The 19,184-nt window shown below is 47.1% G+C and overlaps 1 protein-coding gene across 2 annotated transcripts in view; it reads left to right on the plus strand.

The window, feature by feature from the left end:
* The first annotated feature begins 9,891 nt into the window (after window positions 1–9,891).
* EML1 (EMAP like 1) overlaps window positions 9,892–19,184 on the plus strand; it is a 131,226-nt gene continuing 121,933 nt past the window's right edge. For both annotated transcript variants that reach the window (XM_035892419.1, XM_009636848.2), the window contains exon 1: window positions 9,892–10,084. In XM_035892419.1, coding sequence (XP_035748312.1) covers window positions 10,057–10,084 — 28 coding nt within the window. In that variant the 5' untranslated portion in view covers window positions 9,892–10,056. The remainder of the gene's footprint in view (window positions 10,085–19,184) is intronic.

Genomic DNA, 19,184 nt, shown 5'->3' on the forward strand with positions numbered 1-19,184 from the left:
CTTCCAACCCAAAACATTCTATGATTCTATGATTGATTCTATGACACACTCACGCCAGCTTTGGGGCTCGCTGTGTGCTGCGTGGCCAGCCTGGCCACGCACACTGACTGCGGTTCACGTTGCCAGCCTGTCTTAAGTCAGACAGCCTTAAACTAGTCCAAGCTCTCCTCTTTAGCGGAGTCTCAGATGTCTTCTGGAAACTGCAGGAACTTCAGTGCCTTTCGGACCTTGTTGTTGCTTGGGACTAGCCAGTGGGTTGAGGATTTATTACTGAAGGGGCTGAGCAAATCTTGTTTCTTGAGGAAACAGCGATGACAAGGAATATTAAATTGGCAAGGAAGCAGCAGGCCAAAGTCTGCCTTTAGCTGGGTGGATGTGAGTGTCAGCTGTATCAGTGCCAGCAGTGTGTGCCTTTCCGAGGGCTCACTGAAATCCCAGCAGCCTCCAAGAAGAAGAAGAAGAAGAAGAGAAACCTTAGGAAGGGAGGGCCAGCGGTGCAGGTGTGGCTGACCAGGCTGTGCCCGCGGGGAGGAGCGGGGAAGGGAGCTGTAACCTTTTAAAAATGGGCAGCCGGGTTTCTGAATGCATGTGCGCTGAAAGGAAAAGTGTGCTTTGCTTTCTCTCCCTCCCCTTCCCCCACTGAAAAACTCAGCTCGAAGGAAAAAACTTCTCTCCAACTGGAAATACAATTGCCACATTGCCCTTTGCAAAAGAAACAACTTGACATTTGACCATACGTGGAATTTCCTTAGATGTGGGCTCTGCTGCGAGACAGATTTCTCTTAGGCTTCTGCTGCTTTCTAAATGAAAAGAAAAATAATATCAATGGTGATTTAATTTTCAGCTCTGCAGCCTTTGGGCTTCTCTGGTCTACTCTGTGCAAGTTTAACATCTCACCATTAATAAGGTTTTGTAACTTTTAAGTATAATTGTGTGATAAAATACAACTAGCTATATACTGACACTGCACTTCCAGAATGCCGGGATCCCTGATTAGTCCATGTTAGCTGCTACAACGACGGCCCAGGGGTGGCATTTCAGCACATCTCACTCTGCTCTGCACAACATAATGATGATTTTCTGTGCAGACCCTGTTGGTTAGCTGAATCCCAGGGTCTCAGAGACAAGTGTTCACCTGCTTCTACTAATTCCTGTCACTTGTATGAATTAATAAAATGATAGGTGAGGGATGGATCTAGGATGTAGCATGAATACTGCCTTGGGTTTGTGCTGGAGGGTTGTAAAGGTACAACACGAGCAAGACATCACTGAGAACTGCAAGAGCAGCCCTGGGAGATGTCAGGAGGCAGCAGCCGCCCTGGCTCTGCCCTGAGATGGGAGCTCTTGGGTGTGTTTAACTGCGTGTGAAAATGCCAGGATTCCCCTAACTGCTGCACTCCAGTGAGGGTAAAATGCCTGTGTGCAGAGATGGCAGCAGGAGAAATTTAGTCCCCAGATTAGCCCTGGATGAGAACTGGAGAGTGAGAAGGAAGAAGCAGCTTCATGCATCCAATTAGGAAATTGTAAGGAAGCTTGTCCCTACGATTTGAAAGCATAAAACATTTGATCTGTGCTTCCTGAATGCCTCTGGCTCCCAGGGCAGCCTGGGACATTTGCTCATATATTGAAAGAAGCACTTGCTGCAGGACTATTGAGTATCTCGAGAACAAGTCGTAAGATATTTCAGTCGCAGAAGTGAGTACAGCTTATCAGAGAGCAGCCCCAGCCTGGTGGACACCAAGCAAGCCACAAAGCTGCCCCAGCTCTGTGGCAATGCAGCCAGCTGCAGCCAGGCTGGTGAGCGTGCAGTTGCAAAGGGGCATCCCGGACCAGCTGCATCACGTCACTACACCGAGGGAGCCGGTTCAGTTATGTGAAAGGATGTCACATATGTAAACCCCCTTATCCAGCAGTCCTGCAGCAGCTGTTCCTAACCAAAACCCCAAGAGATCAGTGCCAGGTTCACATTCAGCCTGCTGGGCAAAAATATTTTTCCATTCATTGAGACTTTTAATAAAAAAGAAAAATAAAGATTCTCATATTTTTCATGAGCATTGAATGCTCCCTTTCCTTTCTTTGATAAAAGTAAGCAAATCAGCTTTATTGAGACTGTCCTGTCTACAAGCACACTCTGGTTTAAGCCTGATTTAGTGCATTCCCCTGTTTGCCCCTTGCCCACTGCGGAGCAGGGACCAGGCTCCCCCTCTACCATGCCATGGCCTCATGGGGTGACCCTAGGAAAGTCACTTCACCCCTGGGGCTCCGAGTGCCTGTCACCCCACACTTCTGGGGTCAGCACCAAGGTGCTGCAGTCCCCACTGTGCATCTTAGCCTGGGCTTCCCACCCCTGGAGCCGAGAGTCTAACCACGCCAAGGCAGTCTTGAATTTCTCCTTGAGGCAGCTGGAGGTGCGTGTAGTGAAAAACATCAGATATTGGAGAACCTAAACCGAATGCAATCCTCTTTTCAATGAAAACTGCTTGGAAATATGTGCTATTAAACCAGCCACAAGCAAGCTTTCCTTTTGCCCCACCAACATGCCTCACTCCCACCGTGACTTACAAAGGTCACTTACGTGGCAATAATCTGCTTTATTCACTATTCCCAAGGAGACTTGTCCTCTTTGCAGAAATTGCCAACAAGGTCACCGCTTCCGCTAATTGTGACTGTGTTTATTGAAAGGCCGAGGCAGCTCCAAATGACTGAGAATGAAAACTCCTCCCAGATCATTCCCGGTGTCAAACACTGATGACGAACGTTTGCAAAGAAGCAAATGAAAGTGGGTTGTAAAGTGCACCGCGTTACAAACTTCATAGATACTCTAATGAATCATTTCCCCCGCTGTTCAACTCTGATTCCATTAGCAATTCCTTAATTAATTCTGTCTCTTAGCACGGCAGACTAATGTTGTGGAGACAGCAGTTGCTTTGGTAGAGAAGATCAGCTGGGCAGATGATCAGCTGGAGGATTATCAGATTTCTCCGATGCTCTCTTTCTGCTGCTGGTCATTCCCAAAAGCACAGTTTGCTTCTGTTCCAAGTTTGGGATGAAACCCCGATCTTTTGGTTACCTGTTGTGGCTAACCTTGGACAGTGGTGATTTTAATGACATATTTTCAGCACATAGCACTGAGCAGGGAGAAAGTCTTGGAGACGAGAATGGAAATGAGATGTCATTTATTTGAAGGTAGGACTGCATTGGGCTGTTGTAAATATTCTGCATGGGTAATGTGCTATCTGGGGCTGGTTTTAATAAATACTGAAGGTAGGTGAAGGATTGGTCTCTCTCTGACCCACGGTGGAAGGAGAAGGCTTTTGCTCTCTCAAAACACATTTCATTGTTCCCAGGATGGGCCTCACCTTCCCTTATCACCAAACCGATATCCTTGATCACGGACGGCTGCAATTAGTCCCTGGAGCACTGATAGTACATGATGAACGCTGTGGCTTTTGCCTTCTGAAAGGATGATACTGTGCCTCTGTAGCTCCTCCTGGGATTTTCCAGCTCTGAAGCCTTTGTCAGCTAATCTTGGATACACAAGCTGTCTAGGGAAGTTATTGATTCCTCTCGGCTCCACCTCCCTGCCCAGTTAGGCTGATTTATAGGAATTTTGGTAGGAACCACTAAAAACCTGGCAGAGCTCATTAATTTGTGGATTTTTTGAAGACTTCCCTCATTGCAGAGACCATCTGTTTGCCTGAGTGTTATTTTTGCAGCTGCCAAATCAGGTTTGCAAGACTCTCACCTTCTCCTCAAACCCACCACTTGATACCGTAATATTTACATTCAGGGCTTGACACTCTTTTTTTTCCACCAGATCTGTGCAGAGCAAAGGCAGCTATGCTCAGCTGCGCAAGACTCAGTCTTAATCCCGCTGAAATAAACAGCAATAATGCCATTAAAACCAGAAGCAGCAAGATCAGATTGAATCGTGTCATTTTTCTTGGCTTTTTATGTTCACCAGCAGATGATTTGGTAACACCTGGAACATTTGCAGAGGGAACTCCCATTCATACTAACTGCAGCTGTGCGTGGAAATCTAGCATCTAGCAATGGGAAAACAGCTTCAGCCTCGGACCCCCTGCGCTGTGTGACTCCTGCAGAGCCTGCCAGCAAAGAGCCACTTGCCTTTATCAGCAGATGCCGAAAGCCAGGCTCAGGCAGTGGTGCTCACCTTCTCTCCATCCTTGCGTAAAAGCATTTCACTTGAGCGCTAGGGCAGGCTCATTTTGGTACCCGGTGTGTCAGGAGACACTGCCAGCAACAACTGCGACAGCTCAGAAGCCAGTTTTGGTTTTTAGAATCATAGAATGTTTTGGGTTGGAAGGGACACCTAGAGGTCATCTAGTCCAACCCCCCTGCAGGAGCAGGGACACCGCTAACCAGATCAGGCTGCTCAGAGCCCCGTCCAACCTGGCCTTGAATGTTTCCAGGGATGGGGCCTCCACTACCTCTCTGGGCAACCTGTTCCAGTGTTTCACTACCCTCATTGTAAAGAATTTCTTCCTTATATCCAGTCTAAACCTACCCTGGTTTAGTCTAAAACCATTACCCCTTGTTACCATTAACCCTTGTCCTAACCCCTAAGATGTAGTTTTTCTATTTCCTCACATAAATTCTAAGGCCTTTCATAACTCCTCCCCAGTGAATGCAACCGCTTATAAATTAGATAAGACTAAAATGCCGTTGAGATTCAGACTACCCACTCATTTCTTCTTTAAGATAAATCCTCTTCCAAGTCTTTGATCTTCTTATTTCATTTACTGTATATCTGCACGCTTGCTTAGAATGCTTTCTCTGCAAGCCAGCAATTGTCACTGGTAAGGTTCACATTTCTTGGAGATATCTGCAATTTCTCCCCCCTTTTCTCTTTGAGTGTGCAAAATTATTTTCCCTGCTGTTGGATTGGCGTCACCTGACATGGTTAATCTTGTAATCTTCTCTTTGGGGTGACATCAGAGGAGATGACGGAGACGTTTCCTTTCTTGAATACAAAGCTCAGATTCAATTGTGACTGGTGAAGATCTTGTTAATAACATTTAAAAAAATACAGATTAAAGCAAAATGATGATATAGCTAGCCTTTTTGGGGGGCTGCTACTACTTCTGTGTTTGTTGTTTCCTAGAGGACTCTTTTAGCTGTCAGCTGTATTTTGCCTCTTTTCACTCGCTCTCCCTTCAGTGGATGCACCCGCAGGAGACCCTCTCAGTGCATCAGCTTCTCTTGTGATTGCGTTATTACACTCCCCATCCATCAAGCTGAACTGCGAACAGAATGTGTCAGAAACAATAATGAAATAAAATCCCAATTATCGGAACTTGCTCTGCGCTTGACTTCTAGCCCGAGCCTGGCTGCTTTCCTCAGAGCAGACTTCTGCTGCTCGCTGTGCAGAGGTTCAGGCCTGTCTGACCAGCAGCTCTGGAGTCATTTTTCTGCCATGTGTGCATGGGGCACAGCATCCCACGGACCCTGGACTTGGCCCACTGGTCCCACAGGTATGGCCGGGACCGCACCGAGGTGGCCGACCCCGGCAGTGGCTCAGGAGATGGGTGATGGCTGCCCAGCATGGTCCCCTTGTGCTTCTCTGCACTTTTTCTGGGTGCAGCTCAAAAGCTGTGGTCAATTTTACCCCTTATGCTAGAGGACAGAAAGGCCGGTGCTCTCCCCACCAGCCACAGGGCTTTTCAAGGGGGGGAGAACCAGTCTTTGCTAACCAATTCCTAACCACAACTCCAAAGGGAAACAACACTAGGAGCAAAAGATTTAAAGCATGTGCTGCATTTATTCAGCTCGTCTGTCTGTGCTGGCAGGAATGTTTAGCTTGTCTGAGCGTGGGTCTTGCTCCGGAACCATCCCAGTGCCTGGGGACTGTCCATGCCTGCAGAACTGCATTTTGGGCTCTCCAGCGCTCTGAGACAAGGTCGCCCACGTCCCGATGCCAACCTGCTTATATCAGCCTGCAGTTTCTCTTCGAGCCCTATCCCTCCCCTCCCCCTGCTGTGAATCCTCCTGTACCCAACAGGCAGAAATCTCTTCACACGGCAGGAAAAAACCCAAGGGAATTTGCATAAATTAGAAGAGAGAAGTGCATTTCAACCATTCTCTCTTTAAACTGCGTGGAAATCACGCTGATGGGAGATATAAATGCCTGACAAAGCGGGCAGTAAGGTGCTTGCTTCGATCTCACAGAAAATTGGGGATTTTATAATCAGATCTGACTTGGTTAGCTAAAGAAATCATTCTCACTGCTCGTGATTTCCCTCTACCAGGAGAGAGAAAGGCAGAGGGAAGGAGAACAATTTGACCGTGCTCCTACAGCGGTGAGGAGCTTAGCAAAGCGCTTCCAGCAGCTATGTTAGCCTGCGGCCAGCGTCTGGCGGGGCCTGAGGTCCCACAGCGTGAAGGGCAGCTCCCCGCTTTTCCTGCAAGGTTCGGATGAGACTGGCTCCATCCATGGCCGAGTGAGAGGTGAGTCAGCAATAAAAGCCCTGGCTCAGCTGGAAGCTTTCTGGTGGCTCTGGCTCTGCATGGTCAGATGGCTGAGCCCGTCAGGTTGTGGGGAAAATTATGACCCTCCATGAGATTTAAAATCCTAAAGATCAGATTTTCCAAGGCATTTAGGCACTTAGATCGGGGGCATAATGGGATGTGTAAACATCTGGGCGAGAAACTAAGTCCTTCTACATGTCTTGCTCGTGTAGGTGACAGACAGTATTTGGGCACTGAGGTGACTGCGTACTTGTAGGTGCCCTGCAACCCAGTTTCCCCACATTTATTCTCTTTCCCCAGCTGTATCAGCTCACATCCAGGTTCTCAGTATCTCAAAAGCCCTTTGCACAGGCCAGACTGCAGGTTATCTGCAGGATTTGTGGCCTAGACAGCAAACAAGACATTTATATTTCTTCCCGGAAAGCTCCAGAGTGCTGAAGTATTTCAAGATGGATGCAAGGGCGATGCAACTGTCTTCCACAGGAGGCCAAATGAGTCCAGGCAAACCTTCTCTAGGAAACACTCTAGTGACTTCCTTCCATACATTACATTTACCATCCCACTCATGGTATTTGTCACAGATTTCAGGCAGAGGGCTATCTGTCAGGTAGTAGCATGAAGCAGACAGATTCGTGACCAATTCTCACTGTTGGCTATGGAACAAGCATCCTTCAGGTTCCTTGGAAAGCCCAAGTGAGAGCAGCTATTGACAGATATTTAGCACATTTCCCACATTGGTTTAATACCTCCTAAAATAATATGTGCTTTACTTCTCACCTTTTATTGTTTAGTTCAGTTTTTGGCTTTTGCATGTTTTGCCATGACAGACACCAGGCTTATTCATAAACTCCCCAAACTTTCTCCTTTCAGACTTAAATTTTCCAGGCTTGGCCTTTCTCCAGGAGCAAGCACAGCTCTTTTCCGGCTGAGAAAGAGGGAAGTTAAAAGAAATGCTTGGGGTTACTCTGGGAAAAAAAAAAAAAAAAGCATTATAACCTCTCAAAACCCAGTATTATAACTAAAGTATCCAGGGACCAAAGCTAATTTTAAATGGGAGTAGTCCTCATCAAAGGAAGGTTTTTGTGAGTATCATTGTAAGAATTAGGTCTGATTTGTTCAGCTTTTGACCCTGTGGATACCTTCACGCTTTAGTGTTTTGCTGAAGAGCTCTCCCGAGGCCAAACCTAATAATGGCTCTGGCAGACCAGCTCTTGCCAACTTTGCTGTAATAGTTTAAGATGTATTTGTCCTCCCCCCTCAATCTTCCCTGCACCTCTTCCAGAAGATGTCGACGCCCTGTAGCAGACTTGGCCAAGGACGATGTAACAGGGGTGACTGAAGCATAGGTTTCTTAAGTTGCTCTTGAAGATGAGCTGGAGTGAAGACACCAGGCTGTGATTTGGCGTGCCTTTGCTGCAGGCAGTTGTCCAGCTCTGCTGGAGGGCTCTAACCTTCAGCGGAGGAGCACCAGCATGCAGCTGTGAGAGGTAACTTCAAAATCAGCTGCAGCTGTTTGCTCCGTGAATACAAGTCAGAATGGTGAGCCCTTGATCCTGCAAATACTTACGCATGTGTTTAACTTTATAACTGTGAGTAGTTCCAGGAACTTCAGTGGGGCTTGACGTTAAATTGGCACGTAAATGCTTGCAGAACTGGGAGCCTGCATTTGCATCAGGTCGAGCTAAGAAAGCTTTGGTTCACACACGTTGGAGCAATATGTCGCTGCAGTCAAATTGTACTGGAAGAAAAGTCCTCCAGTTTGGTTTAGGCCTTCTTCCCTTCCCAGATGCGTACTGAGATGAAGACCAAGCATCTCCATGTGTCCCTATCTTCCAGAATAGCTAGAGATCACTCCTTGAGACGTGGGTGGCAGCAGGATGGGTAGGCTCTAAGCACTTCTCCTCCTTCTACAGCCTCTTCGGTGAAGAGCACAGCCTGAGGCTCTGTTTCTCCCTGGACCCGCTGTCCAGGTGAGCCCTACCCCAGTGAATATCCCGGTGCTGTTGCATGAGCAGACCTAGAAGCAGCCACCGACGAGGGCTGTCCCTTACAGAATGATGCCAACAGATCATGCTGGCAAAGCCCCGGGACCATGGGACACCCCTAGCCCCGCTCACCCAACCCCACGCAGGCAACCCGAGGGATGGTTTTGGGAACATATAACTATCTACATTTGCAGCTATTTTAGCTTCTTAGTCACTGGCCTGACATCCTGAATTGAATCCATGGCTGGCTATGCTGCTGAGTAACCAGCAGAGTATTAAAAGGCTTCTCCTCAGAGAGGAATCAGGTAGAGCCAGCAGGGACAGCCTTTGGGTGCCTTCACTGAAGCACCTAAGTAAAACCAGCTCAAATTTTTCAGAGGTGCTGAGCATGCTGAGCTCCTAGTATCCTTCATGTAAATTAAGCCTTTTTTCTTCAAGGCATTTTGAAGAAAGGCGTCCCCTGGGGCTTTGATGGCTCATTTCCCCAAGGGGCTGTGTCTGGCCACAGGGTTTGGACAAGCCCCCCCATGGAGCCCTCCTTGCCTCCCCCTCCTCCCAGCCCTCACACCAGCTCTGAGTCCAAACCCCTGGCATTTATGAAGGGCTCAGGCACTAAAGGTCTGTGTCACGTAAAGCCCAGACTGTCCCTGACTGTTCCCAGGACAAAAAGTGGCAGCAACCCCCCCACCCCACCCCCAGGTGCTGAGGGCACCTGCCAGGTCTGGCACATCTCTCTGCCAACCCTACCATGGCTCTGATGCTGTCAGAGCCTTCACTTGCACTTCATTAAGGTGCCTAACGAACACACCAGTGTGCAGGGGTACTCTCTATTGACTGGACTGGTTTGGAGATCTCAGACCAAGCAAATCCCACATAAACATTCCCAAAGATTAAAAAAAATAAGTTTTAGGAGCAGCCACAAAATGCTTCACTAAGGCAGCAGTAAAGCGGCATATTTTAAGCAAGCAAAAGTCATAAAGTTGCAGAGGAATCTGCACTCGCAATAATATTATATACCATGAAACAGCCTTTAGTAACAGTGTCGCAAAAACTATTTCTCTGATATTGCAGTATAAACGGAAGATCTTTTTCTTTTTTCCTTCCCCCTTAAGCAGATACCTCCTGGCTCCTGCCCCCTCTTCAGCAGCGAGTATTTCTGCTCAGACCCGTATTTAACCCACAGCCCGAGAAGACGCAGGGCGAGCCCGGTTCTCCAGCGCAGATTTGCGGCTTAGCTCTTAAAAGCCGTTTCATAAATATTCGATGGCCTTTCCGACAGGGTAATGTGCCTCTGTGACATTAAAGAGGAAACTCTGCGAAGGGGAGGGATGACAACAAATTTATCCACCAATAGCACACTCTTTTGGCACAAAAGCACATTCTTATCTTTACATCCCATAATGAGAAGGCAGGGAAGGGACTGTTGCTACAGCTCTCTGGGTGGGTAGATGTACAGTCCAAGAGAAGGGTGGCTGTAAATTGTTAGATATTTTTTTCCCCCTGCCTTTGCAAGCAGAAGGACCCGCGCTTGCGTTCCTGCTGTGGTTTTCCTAAGCCCCCGGTGAGGAGGACTTCTCGCACGATGTCAGACTGCGAGGGACTGCCTGTGGGTAAGCGCCAGATTTATATTTACCCCGGTGTCCTGCCGACTAGTTCACATTCTCAGATTGCAAAGTCACACGCGAAGCCGCTTGCTTTCGAAGGGAGCCGAAGCCGTGGCAGGCAGAGGAGAAACTCCCCGCAACCACCGCGGATCCGGTGCGGTTCCTTGCAAGCCCGCGGTGGAGGGCTGGCGCGGGTGGTACCGCCTGGGTTTTCTCTAAAGGCACGGGGGCTGGAGAGGAGGAAGGGTTCGGTAATTCAGGCAGATGGTCTGAAGTGTCTGTGTCCGGAGAAATGATGGTATCGACGTGCGTAATCTCAAGCTTGGGAAAGAGAGTTTTTGGGGATGGGTCCTGCAGGACCAAGCGTGCTGTGTACATCTCGCGTTCATGCCTTGATAAACCTTCCCGAACGGTAACGCATGCAGCAAGGGCAGATAAATGTAACGTGAAGGGTTTATTTGGTGAAAGGAAATAGAAGTGTACCTTATTGTCAAAGTAAGCGCCTTACGTGTTTTGCCTATATCTGGAAAGGGGTCCTTTACTAGCACTTATGGCTGTATGTGTCAAACTTCACGGAGCAGGAGAGCACGTCAGCAAGAAGCAGGTTTCTCAGCTGGTTGTTTTTAACTTCTGTAGGAATTGTAAACACTCACTAGACTGCACGGAAGGAAAGTCTTGTCAGAATGCTAGAGCAATTCTCTGCTAAGGCATTTCACTAATAAAGGGATAAACCATTGAAAACAACTTTTTTTTTTCTCTTTTCCTTTTGCCATGGCAAGCATTTCTCTTTTCACATCTGTATATATGTCTATATAAACACATACACATACTCTGTAGCACTTGTGTTTCGCCGGCCTGTGAAGGCTGTGTGTCAGAGATGAGGATCCGGACTAAAAAGTGGGTCAGGAGAAGGAGAAGGCTGCTGCAGTGCTTTTTTTTCCCCTCCTCTCCCTGCTTCCATCTCACAAAAACAATCCCAAGTCTAAAAATGCACTCTCAAAACCAGGGTGGAAAAATATAAATTATGTATATGGTGCAGAGTGAACTGCACCATGCGCAATTCCCTGTGCCGTCACACAGTTGCTATCGTTGTCTAAAGAGAGGAGAGAGGAGGATGAATATTTCTTGCTTACCTTCTCAAAGGGCTGATCTGTTAACCAGCAAAGCTTCCCTTCGTCAGGCTTTGATTTTAAGGGCCTGACCTCGGTTTGCTTGTTAAGCACTCTGAGTCGAGGGGGGGATATTTCAGGGTGACAGTGGCAGTATTTAGCTGGCATCTGATATTAATGATGAAACTGATATTGAGCATGCATGGCATGTTGTGTGCAGAAGTTACTGATATCTCAATTACCTTTGCTGCTGAAAGGACCGAGGAGGTTTCCTCCAGAAAAGCATTCGTAGATGCATGATTTGAGGGAAGGAAGCAGTTTGTTATGGGCAGGAATGAAAAGCAAAGATAAAGTGATGTTTAGATGTGGACGTGGATGGGAAACGTGCCAGCATATTCGTTTCTCTCTGCTCCCCCAGTAATCCTCCCACGTCCCCCGGCCGGAACGGGCTCAGCCTGCCTCCGGCCGCTCTGCCCCACGCTGGCACAAATAACCGGCCACGGCCAAGAGGCCACCCGCTGCACGATTTTCTGGCTCATGTATGTATAGGTGTGTGTGTGCATGTATGCATATACAAATACTCACAAAACCAGCACTGGGGATAGAAATGGTGCCACTCCCGTGCAGTTATTAAGCAATTTTAGTGAACCAGTTGCTGACAGCTTGCTTTTTGCGTCAAGGTGTTTTGAAAGCAACTAATTCTCTTTGTGGTTATTGTTCTTTTACTAGCTAGCTGAGAGTTTAAAAGTTGAGCACTAGAAACTCCATAAAAAGGGCTGCAAAATATCAGCATCAAACTTTCTAAAATAATGTCCACTAGTGTAGAAACACCGCTTTGCTGAATCCAGCGAGCATAGTAAGGCTGGCCTTGTACTTTTAAAATCCTTGCTTTTGAATGCGGCCAGATAATATAGTTGCAAAAAGTTGTTGCACTGACAGATATCATTAGCACCGCAATGTGGCTAGAATCCAGAGCCCTGCGTCTAACACAAACCCTACAGATGTATGCACGTGTCCATGTATACATATGCACGCAGCTATAAATAAGTTTAGCCAAAGCACAATATTAGTGTCGAGTGTATGTATTGCTTCACCACCAACCTCTTTGCAAAGGGCATGCCTCAGGAACAACCTGGAGAACTGCAGTTTGTAGTTACAGCAAATTAATGCCAGAATTTTTAGCCTGCTTTCAGCCTACACAAGAATGTAGCAAGAACAGCTGCGTAATTGTTCCCTCAGACAAGCAACTCGGAGGCAACTGCTGAATACAATCTTTGAATCGGATAGCTGGGTACGAATGGGTCGATGTATCAATAATTTTTCAACAAGAAGCATCATTCAGTAAGAGTATCTTACTTCTATGCTGGAAATGGCTATGCAATTTTTAAGGGTGAAAGCATTGGGTTTTTTTAAATCTCTGTTTCATGTTCAATTCCAGCGTGGCTGCACCCTTTCACTGATGTGGAATGGAAAATTAAATGTGATGCAAACAAAGTTTTATTTTGTCTTTTGACTGTAGCACAGAAGACATAAAAAAAAAGGATTCTAGCTGTCAGACTGCAGATTAAATGTAAGCAAGTGTACAGTCATTTTGGGCAGAATTAATACCAAAAAAGGCACTCGAAAGCGTTACTATTAAAATGATCTATTAGTAAACAGAATTCTAAAATTTACACTATTAATTTCCCATTGGAACATGGGGAGCTAAAGAAGAAAGAAAGATCAGTGGCTTCAGGACAAATGCACTCCTATTTCTTTCTCATTAGCAGTTATTGACATTCTGGTGCTATCCATTAGTGCCAGCTACATAGATTCCCTGTCATTCCTACATGCAGATAAAAGAAAAGCCCATCAATTATTTAAGTGCTTCCTCTTGTGTGTATTATTTTTCTCTTGTAAGGAGACATAGTTCAGTCTGTGTATGACTGAACAGCTTTTCATGCACCCAGCATTTTGATTAGGAATATATGAGTCATGATGGTTCTGGTTCTTAACACAATCCTTTTGACTTCAGAAAAAAAACTCTGAAGTCACGCAAAGGTTCTTGAAGTGCCTCTTCCCTTATTTTCTTATTTCTTATTTCAGCCACAAACTGACTTTGAATGGCACGGGTAGCTTTTTGTGGATAACATCACTGTTGCTATAACACAAGGTATTCAGCTGTAACAGATGAAGTTTATATTGCTGAAGAGGGAGCAGCTATTCAGACGCTGGGAGTCTCATGTGTACATACTTTCTCTGTTATTTACTAAAATGGGACTAAGAAGGGAAGAAACAGCATTGATTTAGCTTGTTCTGCAGCAGGTGGCATGCGAATCTAACTGAATTCCCTTAAAATTCCTCCCAAACTTTTATTGGCCTCATTTCAGCAGAGGAGGAAACAAGACCTTTCATCTGAAGTTATGTTCCTGACTCTTTAGCTAAATACTTCCTTTCAAAGCTAAAATTACACATTTCAAACATGTCTTTAAGACAGACTGGAGCCAATTTGCTAAAATTGGTGTTTTCAGAATCAGGATATCCCAGAAACCTACAGGAATTTATCTTTCCTGAAATTCAACACATATTCTGCACTGTCATGGGGAGTCCATTTAGCCCAGCCGGAGAGGCTGCTGGTGAGAGAGACCTCCATCTCCCACGCTGGGCTGTCTCTGAACAGCCGCGGGGAATAAAATATGGCACAAATATATTTTTGTAACAAAAAATCATTAGAAATGACTCAGCACATGCATGAGCAGTACTCCTGTCAAATAAAAGTGCCCCACTTCCACGTACTCATATTAGAATAGGACTGTGCTTTAAACTAATCTTTCATCAGATTTGGTAAAAAATGTCTTAGGTTTCTCTGTGTCCCCCTTAGGGCTGGAGCACCAGCTCTGCTTTGCAGACTAAACCTTAGATAAAAGACACTAATGTTGCCATGTGAGTGGTCCCACTGAATACTACTGTTTGCAGGGTGAGACCCCAAGTAAAAGGCAGCACACGGAAATCACGCTGCAGAACTGCTGTACAGGCTGTGTTTAGTGCTCTGGGGTAAGCAGGGAAGTGGCAAGGTTTTTTCAGCGTCTCAACCCAGCTACCTGCTGCAGGTTAGAAAGATAATGGCATGTCTTAAGCATCTCAAGATAGCGGTCTGCAGGATGAATGACAGCTCCTGACCCCACTAGAACCACCAGCACTGGCTTGCACACTCGGAGGTCCCCAGGAGCATCCCCCGGCCAGGGGAAGGTAAGGCCAGGGCGCAGGGGCTCCCACACCTGCAGAGCTAGCTTTGCACATTGGGGCATGAGCAATCTTGCAGTCAGTACTCTTACAAAGAAACAAAAAAAAACATATAAAGCTTTCAGCTTTGGGAAAAAATGGGGTGAAGCCCGAAGGAAGAGTGACGGTGAATGACTACAGCTAGAGCACTGCCACTGAAGCTGTGCAGCCTTGCTCAGGTGCCACTGCAGAGTGCCTGAAATCTGTCCAGGGATTTCATCTGAAGGTCTACGACTCCAGCCTTGCTCTTGGCTAACTTGCTACATGCCATGGCCAAGTCATTTAAAGATGCTCTGCAGCTGCAACGGACGTGGCCAAGTCAAACGTCTTAAAGAGGGAAGGTAAAAATGTCTGACGGTCAGTATAAATCCTCGAGAAAGAAGTGTTTCTGAATGCCAGCATTTACGCCATTTAGTGGGTTGTTCTTCTGCTTCAGCCTGATCCAGGCTCACTAGGGAAGACCTCATCTCTCTGCACACGACTTTCCATAGGAGACGTCCTTATCCATGAAGCAGTTTCGTTTCCTCTGGTTTGGCTAAAATCCCAGGGGATTTCCTGCAGCCTGCGTGGCTCCCTCCTGCTCTCCCCTCTTCTCCCAAGAGCTTTCTGCCCTGCTCACCCGGTCCAGCAGCCTGTCCTCTGCCTGCTTGGGTGTGGAGAAAGCCCTGACCTGGGGAGGGATGGGGAAGAAATCCCCACTGCCTCCTGCCCTCTGCCTCCAGGCTCTCCAGCTGCTCCAGATCTATACAGAATCATAGAACCATAGAATCATTTAGGTTGGAAAAGACCTTTAAGATCATCAAGTCCAACCATTACCCTAACCCTGCCATCCCACCACTAAACCACGTACCTAAAAACCACATCTATATGTCTTTTAAGTATCTCCAGGGGCAGTGACTCGACCACTTCCCTGGGCAGCCCGTTCCAATGCTTCACAACCCTTTTGGTGAAAAATTTTTTCCTAATATCCAACCTAAGCCTGCCCTGGTGCAACTTGAGGCCATTTCTCCTCGTCCTATCGCTTGTTACTTGGGAGAAGAGACCAACACCCTCCTCACTAGAGCCTCCTTTCAGGCAGTTGTAGAGGGCGATAAGGTCTCCCCTCAGCCTCCTGTTCTCCAGACTAAACAACCCCAGTTCCCTCAGCCGCTCCTCATCAGACTTGTGCTCCAGACCCCTCACCAGCTTCATTGCCCTTCTCTGGACATGCTCCAGCGCCTCAATGTCCTTCTTGTAGCGAGAGGCCCAAAACAGAACACGGTACTCAAGGTGCAGCCTCACCAGTGGTGAGTACAGGGGGATGATCACCATCATAGTAGTATTAAGCACTAATTGCTAATTTTTCCAGAACCTGGAATGCTCTGTGTTATTTAACAGCGTTTGTAACTGATGAACACCTCACAGACACTCTGACCTTGATGTATGTACTCCTTGGCAAACTTGCATTTCCTTTTGCATTTGGGGAGTCAGGTGAGAAGATGAATGTTAACTATTAGAGCCAGTCACAAATTTTCCAGTAGAGTGTTCTTCCATCACAGAATACAGAGGTCGCCAAATCAAAATGCAACATATTGTTGACAATTTCCATATGTTAATACATTTCTAAAGACTATATTTTGAAAATTGAAATTGAGTGGGAAGTGAGACAAAAATTCCTGGAATGCTTGGGTAAAATAAAACCAAATATCTGGGTTCCTGTGCTGTGGGTCCCCAACCTGTCTGAGCAGTGCCTCGAACAGCGGAGGCTGTGCATTGAGGGGACAAACACCAACAATTATGAAGCAGTCATTATTTTTTAAGGTTGTAAAGAGATTTTGGAACATGAGGATCAGGCAAACAGTCAAGGAAAAATGAGTGACTCCAGTGCCCCAGGTATCCATGTTTTACAAGAAAAACCTCAGATCAGATTTACGGTGACAAGCAAGTGCTGCTGAGACACAGGGATGTGAGCCTGCTAGAGGCACACCTGGAAAGCCTTCTCTGCCCATGACATGATTCAAGACAGCCCCATGGTCCAAAATATTCAGCCAACGGTCCATAAAGAGTTAAAATTGCCTTTGTGCAGCCTTCACAGCTGCAGTGGCCCAACCATAATCTTTTTGCATCCACCTTCTCAGATCTTTTGTTGGCAAAAAACGTGCTTTTCCATTTGGGAGAAATCTGAAGCCGCCCAAATCCACGCAGCAGTTGCTGCAGTGCTGGGGAAGGGAGAGAGACTGAGGGTTGGGAGCAACTCCCAGTTTGCGCTTGTGCAAAACGCCACGGATGGCAAAGCTGGCTCTTTGACATAAAAGCAAAGAGGGAAGAAAGAAGCTGCTCTGTTTTGCCGCCAGGCTTGTCCTCAACAGGGGTTTAGCCCAGCTCGGCTGTAGCGTGGCTGTATGTAGCTGTGTAGTACAAGCCCCATCCACTACTCATAAAAGTTAATTCTTAAAACCAGTTTCAAAGTTTACAACCTCTGGAAATAGGAAAAAGGCAGCACGGGAGCAGTGGGACATGGGCATCCTGTCCCTGGGGCTTGGTGGTGTTGGGGGGAGTTGACCATGCTCCAGGAGCATCCTGAGCAAAGGCACAGGGTTAGCCTGCATCTTCAGCCTCTGCATTTGAAATGTAGCAGGTGAGGTGTCCTTCTGTGAGCGAGGCTAAATATTTGGCTGACAGGGCTGCACCTGCTCACTGTGTTTCTAAAGCAAAATGTATGTGTGCTATGTGCTGTCGGGGCTCCAAGTGGGAGGTATTTGAGCTAGCAGAGACATTAACATCCATTTTCAGAAGTCTAAGTTTGCAGAAATGTACTGAAATCATATCTGGGAGTATAAAAGAGGATTTATTTTCTTTTTTTTTTTTTCCTTTTTCCTTTTTTTTTTTTCTTTTTGGTTGCTTTTTAATTAACGAATATCAAAATATTGAAACAGAGCGAGAATATCGTACCGCAAACTTTTCCGTTCGTCGGAATTCCTTTTTTCTTTTTTTTTTTTCCCCCCCCAGGAGAGTGCTGAGTAAGGAGAGCTCTTTCAGGCAGTCCTTAGAGAGAGTTGAAGTTAGCATGACAGTTTGCAGCTGGGATGCTGGTTAAGGGTCTAGGTAAGGAAATACGGAAGATGCTACACAGTTCCCAAGTGCTCCTCCTCCTCGCCTCCCCTTTGCCCCCTCCACTGATGGGAGGATTTTGCTTATCTGTAGAAATACTTGGAATCTGTAGTTTGTCCCAGGGTCTGTGAGCAAGAGCACTTGTACTGGCTGTACAGCATATTTCTGAACAGTCTTATTCCGTGATGTTTACAATAACTTAAGGCCTGCAAAAAAGAGCCGATGTGTTTTCTCTCCTCCTCTCCTCCCTGCCTGACAATATCTGCAGCATTTCCAACACAGGCTGTGTTAAGCCATTGGCATTTAGAAGCCATAATTGCATTTAGCATTTGCTTCTTGCTGTCTGGAGCCCTCTCTTGCTACAGACCTGTTTCTCGGGCAGTAATTTAGAGGGTGGGGCACCCTGCCCTTGCTTTGCCGTTCAGACTCCAGACTAAATGCCCAGTTCACCCTCCCACCAACCTGTGGTGAGTGCCCAGTCTCTCATCTACGTATTCAATGGCTTCTCAGTCCCTGTCATTTCTTTCCTTACTGTCTGTGATCGGCTCCTTCACCACACACTAATGGTATACACAGTTAAATCTGCAGCATTCAGGATTGCCTTAGAGCTCAAACCTCCTCTAAAACTCGCCTAAAAGACTGGCAAGATCCCCCAAATGCTTTCTTCCTTGTGGGAAAGCAACTCTGGGGCAGAGGATTGGGCTCCTGACAAACACCAAGCGCCTGGCATGGACCTGTTGATAGGGCCCAGGATCAGTTCCCCAAAGGAGTCCTGGGTTTTAGGGAGCAGCTGAAGTCACGGTTGAGTCAGCGGGGCTGGTGGGGACTGGTCAGAGCTGCTCTTGGGTTCTGCACACAGTCAGTCAATCACAGAAAGTGCTCTTGGAGGAAAAGCCTGTCTCTGCAAGCCCTCACTCAAATGATTCCAGGCTGGGCTCAGTAGATTGGCTGCGGCCCTTGAGGAGTCACACCAAATTCCAACAAGATTTAGGAAAGTACAGTGCTGTCCCCATCACAGATAACAGGGAATATTTCAGAGAGGTGCCAATGGCTCGTTCATCTCCGACAGCTCCTCCCGACCGCCCGGGGAGGGAATTCCCCAGCACCCCATCTCCGCTCTCAGCACCGTTTGCGTGCCTGATGTTTCCATCGCTTCAGTGCTCCTTGAGAGAGCAAAGGCTTTCACCCCCCACCAGCTAGCGTGAGGGCACGAAATGAAGAGTTTGGAGAGATGTTTGAAAGGTTTAGGTCCAAAATCCCCTCATAAATCCATAGACACTACTTGCCAAACTTGGCATTTCACATCGTTCTTGTCTATTTTGCAGATAAATATGCTTACTGGCTGCCTGCACAGCACTTGTGCACACAGCCTCTGTGATGTGCTGCTCCTTGTGGAGCTACAGGATGTGCTGTGGCTTTGCGAGTACCCCTCGATCCCACAGCGCACCCAGAGCACTTCCCAGTAATAAAACTACCAGGAAAATGGTAAAATCCTTGCTGCTGCAACCAGCAGTGGGAGAGGAGCCCCACGGCCGGCACCTGGGGCATATTTATGTGAGTAGCAGCTCTCCTAGCTCATTCGGACAGGCATGGCCATTCCCGCTTTTCCCCCAAAGCCTTGACTGAAAATGCACCCGCACCTCAGC

The sequence above is a fragment of the Egretta garzetta genome, unplaced genomic scaffold (assembly GCF_000687185.1).
Source record: "Egretta garzetta isolate BGI_Z169 unplaced genomic scaffold, ASM68718v1 scaffold374, whole genome shotgun sequence".
Classification (NCBI taxonomy): domain Eukaryota; kingdom Metazoa; phylum Chordata; class Aves; order Pelecaniformes; family Ardeidae; genus Egretta; species Egretta garzetta.